Here is a 7,532-nt window from a genome sequence, read left to right as displayed (position 1 = left end):
AAGGACCTAAATACATTTACTTCCAAACTTGCCTTCTACTGCTCACTTCATCTTCTCAGCAGAGCAGTCTTGTTGAATAGCGATACCTTTCTAGCTGACTCTCATAAGCTTTTTCATAGTGGCACGTCAAAATTCTCTCGAGAGTATCGGCGTGCGGTCAAATCTGACAAGAGTAAATTCCCGGATGCACTTTATACTATCCCATTGTACGAAGTGACTTGAGGCCACCCATCCACTAAGAAGCCGTATCGCTACCCTAGATCAGTAAATAGCTCATCGAGGGAAAATGGTTGGGTGTCTCGTCTTTAACAGATCACTACACACCCGGATTGCTCGTCAGACCGGTATCTTGGTACGGGTATATAAAGCCTATGAAAACACAGGATGTGATTGCATTTTTATTGGGATATTGAAAGTAAATGTTAATCTTTTTCTTACTACGACTGTAAGCTTTTCACCGAAGCGGTGCCCTAAGTTAGTATAGCAAACCGTAGACACTGCATGCGTAGAAAGATTTTTACTGCGTTTAGTAAAATCGTTACACCATCTACAAAATCATGAGAATTGCGATGGTTACTGGCATCTTCCTTTCACATCATGGCTTTAAGCCATAGCGTTGTGTATGATGTCCTAATATCAACGAAATCAAATCAGCTAGTTTACTAGTACTGACACCAGCGAATAAGCGAATCGAATCGTACCGACGATCCCCCTTCACCAAAAAAATCACCGGAAGAATGCTGTAGTGGTGTAAGAAATACACCAGGACTACCGGAATCATTTATTTTAGAATGGGGTAAGGTATAAAGAGTCGCGTACAATAAATTTCAGCGTAACCTAAAGAAGTGGTAAATTCCCTCTAGTACAATTTCTTAATCGGGCAAGTGCTTGGGAGATATCCACTACCACGCCATGAGTGCATTCCGCCAAACCAGCAGTGGACAAACTTGATTTGATGCCGAGCATTCTAACCGAAGTTGGCTACAGTTTGCTGAAAAACGCGGATGTTGACCCTAAGCCATCGCCACTGGCAAACCGTGATGGTCAAAGGTAAGTACTTGCAGAAACCAAAGCAATCTTATAGCAGCCGAGAGAACGATCTTTCTCGTCATTCTCGATTGGCTAGATTTGTGGCATCTGGCACGCTAAATAGCTCACTTTTTATCATTTCTATGGACTTAAAGCTGAGTGCCGAATTAAGAATGGTGTTCATCGCATTTCCTAGAGGTCAAGTATTGGTGAAGCACTTGTTGTGAGCCGTACCCACGCGAATACATCCCTATGAACATAGTTTTATTTGAAACGGGGTCAGTCGCCAACCTAGCTATCAGGGCTACGAACTCTTGACCGTACGCCATATACTCTTCATTTCCACTCGCTCATCAAAACCTAATCAACATGCGATATACCTGACAAGAAAGTCTAACGATTCGCAACATTAGTGTCGGGGGAGGACATACTTTTATGTTGGTAAACGGATGATGCATAGGATTTCATTACTGAGCGCGACATCCTTGCTTGAAGATTGCTGTGCTGTTGCTCTGTTTACCACTCGGTCAAATCCATGGTCATTCCGACATCACACCATGGCAATGTATACACAGTGGTAGGGTAGTGATGACCAGAACCACTTGTTAAGAACATCCCTGCTTGATATGCTTCGCTCAAAATAATGAACATCGATAAAGTTCGAATACTCTTTTCTGCAGATAGATCGTATCTATTTTATTCTGATTTACAGTTTGTTTACGTCCTGCTTCCAACCTAGACTCAAATCTGATTGGCACGAATCCCTTCTCGTGCTCAACCGCAATATCTAAATATAAGGAGAACAATTTGCTTTAAACATTTTATAGTCAATGGTTTTTTTAAAATCGATTTGAGCATTATGTCGGAAATTTTCACATAAACTACTGTATGATAAATGATAGCTTGAAAAAACAAATTATGTATCGGCTGACAAGTTTTTAGAAAAATAAGGAGAGCTTCTTATTATGGGTTTGTTCCTGGTGCCTTTCAAATATCAAGGATGCATTTATTCACAATGTTTCTTATATTTGTGACTTCGCATTAAACAAAGATTCGACACAGCTCGCCATTTCTTCGTCTTGACCAGGTGCTTACCTCAAATGCAGGTGAATGCTGAGCATAATTTGCTTTTTTTCTCATGAAGAAGCTCTAATCTAAGAAATTGGCAAAAAAGCTTAAGTTCAAGACCTTTTGAGACAATACAAAGCAGCGCTTTTCGTCGTACATTATATGTCATTTGGAGTATTGACTGTAGTTTCTTTAATTTCGATCGCCTGCGCGAAGTAAGAAAACGAGTAAAAATTTGTATTTATCTACCCCGTTGCTCTTTCGTGCCGAAATATGAGATGTCGCATGTCACTATGGCGATATTACTCAGTGATGAAGCGAGCCGTACAGCCTATGAGTCAAACGCAACATTTGTTGTGTCACCATTACCCTTAAAACGTTTTGTTACCCGTTTGCACCGTTATAACTAATCTCAAGACCTGCTGTATCATAGCACTGACCCACCTGATACTCGATGTGTGGTGTTACCTAATGTTGATGACCGCAAGTACAAACTAATCTATTACTCCTGTTCACCTCAAATACGAAAGTCAAATGCCTGGTAGGCGCATTGAACGAGTGCTTCAGCATCTACAAGTAATTAAGCAATTATGTGTGCGGGTAAAAACTGTACTGACGGATTGAACTCTTGCCGCATACTTTGACACGTTGTTGACAGTTCATTTATATGATCTTTACATTCTGTTCTTGCAAAAGCCGCCTTCGATTACGGTATTATGGCATCACTGAATCTTCGAAGCATATTTTACCCCTTGCTGCCAGCAATACCGCTTTTATGTGACAATAGAGCTGAATTATACCCTAACAAGAGTATTCGCCAATATTTCTGCCGGCTTTCATTATATTGATCGCTTCAAATCAAAGCCTCAGCAAATTTTAGAGGGAGCGCCCGAAACATGGCTGATCTCAGTATCGGACATACTTTAGAATTCTAGGAGAGAGTCGACGTGTCGCAATAACCGATATAGCTTGTTATAGCCAGCCACAGGAGAGACGCCCTCCTTCACGCTGCTTGATGAACATGCTAGTGGATCAGCGGATACGTCAAAAGTATAACCTGTGTCTGATGAATTCGAATGAACCCTCTTATTTCGGGAATTTTGGGAAAGTGCTTTGGTGATGTCGACGCTTTTGACTCCGCACGCAGTCGGTCGTTATCTTCTCGTAAAATAAGACAACATCGCCCAGCGCAATGTTTGCACTACTATCCTCGTCTTGTTCTAAGTGTAAGGCTGAAACAGAACTGTAAGAGCAGTCACATGGAAGAGATGCGTAGGACTGTTGAATTCGGGGTGATGAGTTTCTGCTCCTCGATATCCTCCGTCGTGCTTTGAGCTACGCATAATAACGCACTGAACGGCGAGCAAGCCGAACACCTACATCCTTAAAGTCGAATCAAATTAATAGGTTGTAGGACAGGCAAAACAACACGTAAATATCAACCAGCGTGCCAATTGAGGGAGATTTACTTTGACACCTCGCCAGCATTCAGCACTCATAGCTTAGATCTCATGGATGATGCGGATCTTTTCAACAATTTTTTTACTCTTCCGTCTGAATGTCTTTGCCTTCAGCCATCGCATCGTGATCGTATCGTAAGACACTCAATCTGGTAAACAGGAGTCTCCGACGTCTTTGCGCACGTTGAGTGGAGCGTCAAGCATGATTGTCCGTTGCGCCAGAATCGATAAGGATTTCCATGGCGTATCAAAGCCCTTCACGGTCGCTTTTACGACCAGCAAGCCCGCTTTGCACACACGTTCGGTGATCAAGAGCGCGAAGCTTTTCGGGGCTGGGCCCTGCTGCCCTCTACCTCTTTGGGGCACAACAGACCTCAGTTCTTTTTGAGTAAATCGCCCCGCGACTGAATGGGTTTTCTCGTTTCCCCGCGACAAACCAGGCAGGTTAGAAGCGGAACGTCGGTTCGACGAATCTTTACGCTTTTTGCGCAGGGGACAACCAGTCCGATGGTTACGGGTGTCTCCACAAACAAAACAGTACCAGGTGTTTACACGCTACTCAGTAGCTCGGAGCTCACCCTCCTCCTTCACAGAATAGCTGAGATGCAGTGGCCCAGGCCCACTCGACGAGCTCTCAGGGTGTGTATTCAAACAAAATCGGGCTGAGTTGAAATTGAATCCGGCATTCAATGTCATGCTCACCGCCTCTTCAAAAGAAGGCGAATATACACGGGAGACTTCCATTCTGGCTACGCCAGTGCGGAGGCCTTCCATTAAGTCAGTCACTGCGACCGCCTCGGGGAGAGGATCTGCTGCCATCCCGGCAATGAGTATTCTTTTCTCTTGGACAGAGTCCACTAATTCCTTCTTGCCCTGTCGAGCAGCAAGGAAACGGGATCCCACGCTATACCCCTGATTAGGCGGCAAGAACACTCACAGAAACTGACGCTTCCGGTCCTTCTAGGAGCGGAACGCAGCTTCAACCAAAGCACCGCACGTTTGTGCCCATTCTTGCGCTCGGCCTTCGAGCTTGGAGATAGCTTGCGCCACGCGCTTTTGCTCGTTTTAAAGCATGGCGGATGCCATAGCAATCTCGACATCTCTTATCTATAGCAGGATTAACTTTTTCATCCTTACCCTCGAAGGTCTTAACGCTCGCCATGCGCAGCCTGGGAAATTATCCGTCGTCGAAGGCGGCGTCATAGACGTAGTCGACGCTGACAGCTTCTGCTGTAAGTGCTCTTATAGAGCAGTTTCATAACTTGAAAACGCCTCTAAGAGCGCGTTTATGTCCTCAGACCTTTGCGGACGAGTTTATACACGCCCTCATGGCCCTGCAGGGATATCAGCTTATTAAGCCCGTTCTGATACCCTGGGGCGAATAGGAGTATTCTTCCATCTTTACAAAGGATCTGTCGTAACGACTCAGGCGTAGATTGACTACGAATGCTACCAAGTGCAGCGAGGCTGCACTTAGAGGAAGCTAAGCTAAGGTCGTCGACCTTTCGTTCTTTCCAAGAACCAAAACGAGTGTAGCCACTACCTCCAAGTACAAAAATACTTAACAAACACTTCTGATCAAAAGTGAAACTGTATTTATTTGTCTTTGTTGCGGCAGAACCACCAATATCTAAAATCCTAGGTTTTCCTAACTAATGTAGTAATACCTAACTAGTATAGCAAAACCTAATTTATATGCATTACAACTGGCAATCCTGTTACGTGGTGGCTTCTTGCTACGGTGAATGTGTATTTACACCAACTCGTGTAAGGTCGCACAAAATTGTGCGATCCGCCATTTCATACAAGGGTACGTGGATCCCCGTTACATGTTACATCTTCGTATGTATCGTATATTTGCACACATGCGTATCTCCTTCTCGGTCGACGGAGAGGTACAAAGAGTCAAGCTCTGGTGCAAATTGCACCACCACCTTTCGTGGGGAAACGTCAATTCACAGTTTGCGTAGATTAGTTTACTGAAGAAAAAATGGGTCTTACTCTACCTTTTCGAGATCAAGATTGACAAGACTCAGCTTTCTAGAATCCTCTGAGAAGTGCGACTCACAGCTCAGTATTCTTGTGCTCAAAGATGTTGCAACTGTACATCTACTTTACATGCCTAATATCCGGATGCAGATTAAGCCGGTGGCGGCATTATGCACTAAATTGCGATCTTGCCCATTTCCAAATAAACTTTTGGTGCATCCAGTATTTAAACTCATTGTGGTATTCCTAGCCAGATCTCACACCCCCCAAGTGCTTTTCTTGGTTATTTAAACGTGCATGATTACGGCAAATAATTTCAAAAGAAAACTTAAAGATATGATTCGGCAACGTAGCTACGACAACATTTGGACATGGCGTAAATACACATTTTTTCTTCCTTTTGGCTTCGAAGTCTCAGCCTCCTTTGTTAAGCCCTGGAAGTCTCGATTGATCCAGAAGCGTCGAGCGATTAAGTACGACGTGCGACTGTCGAAGATAATAAACACACGCAATAACTGCATCGTGCGATAGGAGCACTCGTAAAAGTGTCGAAGGAAATTTCATGCTTTGCGTAAAGCTCGAGAGCTTTGACAGCGTAAGACACCTGAATCTGGATTTGTGATATGATCTCATCGCACGGAAAGTGTGGCTGAACCGCCAAAAGTCATGGAATGATTAGATGCAAGAAATGGCTGCCTCGTATTGCATTCCTAGTGGTTCTCTCTTGGGTCACTAATCCACCTCGGATAATGTGAATAATTGCTTTGGGCATTACGCTGCATCAGCTTCGAAGCAAGACGTTTTACTGAGTAAGAGGGTGTAAGGTCGTTATGAATTGGGAAACGGTTTTATAATCAGAAAAGTTTAGCTTACATCAAATGGTAAAATGGAAGTGAACCAGTACTTCAAGATATGACGCGAAGCAGCAATCGTATTTCACGCTCTGCGGGTAGTTCTAGGTGGTGCCTGTCATACCCTTGCCTTAAGCTTAGGCTCTCGTTGATTTAAGGAAGCTATCCTTATGAAGTATATTTTTGAGATTTCATCATGGATATGTCCGTACCTCTAAAGCACCGTGTTCACAAAATGCGACAGCCACTCGGTCAATATCAAAGGACACTGCTCACATGTTTAAAAACAGTCCCTCAAACACAACACATACACTTGTGCGACGAGGAAGCGATTCCCGACGTAGGACGGTCTGGACTTGGAGCGATGAAGAACGACTTAACACCTTAAGGTAAATTTACAAATGGTGTAATGGTTCTAAGCTACACGCGGAGCACCCAAGAGCTCCTAGAAGTTGTACTGATTAAATTTTAGGTTTCTGATTTATAAATCAAGAGTGCTGTGAGGTTGACCTCAGCTTCATATTAACAAGATCTTGGGTGTACGGAGCTTAAACTTCGAAAATCTTGAACTTCAACTTTTATAGAAAGTATCCAGTAGAAGTGACTCGCTCACACCGCCAACTTCGAAAGACAGAGACACGCCGGTCTCGTCACCTACAGCGGGGCTGCCGTAGCTTTGCGCTTCAAAGAACCAGAAATTAGGTCACCGACCATTCGTTGTGTACTTACAATAAGTACGAGTTTAGCAGGTCGCAATCCGCTAGCTCCAAGAGTAATTATTGCCTAAACCCAAGGCTTATTAACTCTTCTGTTTGAATGCAAAACTGACTTTATTTATTTTTATCTGCGGCAAAGCCGCCTCCTTACAGTTGAGCCACAAGGAAGTGAACGTGCGTATGGAGCGACACCTCCGATTTGAGATTGCCAAACTCAAGGCACGCCGTCGACTGCCTTCGGATTGCCTCCCTGCGACGTATGGGTCAACACCAAACGCTCCCGCGAGCTCTGTGTCTGTGACCGCAAGAGCTCAGGGCCACTGCTTGAACTCAGCTCATGGACCTTCTTCTTTCCTGGCTATTACCGAGAAGCGCGGGGCGTCCTGATCCATCTGATCAAAAGCGTCCACGGTGTCTAA

The 7,532-nt window shown here is 44.2% G+C and overlaps 2 protein-coding genes across 2 annotated transcripts; one reads left to right on the top strand and one right to left on the bottom strand.

The window, feature by feature from the left end:
• Positions 1 to 955: 955 nt before the first annotated feature.
• On the top strand, positions 956 to 1,256 carry PHALS_11030 (uncharacterized protein; the record flags this gene model as incomplete). Its single annotated transcript, XM_024726554.1, has 2 exons — positions 956 to 1,050; positions 1,127 to 1,256. 2 exons carry the CDS (start codon positions 956 to 958, stop codon positions 1,254 to 1,256), a joined length of 225 nt encoding a protein of 74 aa, XP_024577220.1.
• A 2,096-nt stretch (positions 1,257 to 3,352) lies between these two features.
• PHALS_11029 (uncharacterized protein) lies at positions 3,353 to 3,596 on the bottom strand (the record flags this gene model as incomplete). Its single annotated transcript, XM_024726553.1, has 2 exons — positions 3,353 to 3,473; positions 3,541 to 3,596. The coding sequence occupies 2 exons, from the start codon at positions 3,594 to 3,596 to the stop codon at positions 3,353 to 3,355; spliced, it is 177 nt and encodes a 58-aa protein (XP_024577219.1).
• Between the last annotated feature and the right edge of the window lie 3,936 nt (positions 3,597 to 7,532).

This window comes from Plasmopara halstedii (assembly GCF_900000015.1).
Source record: "Plasmopara halstedii genome assembly, contig: Scaffold_525, whole genome shotgun sequence".
Lineage (NCBI taxonomy): Eukaryota > Oomycota > Peronosporomycetes > Peronosporales > Peronosporaceae > Plasmopara > Plasmopara halstedii.
This window is presented reverse-complemented; position numbering and strand designations above follow the sequence as displayed.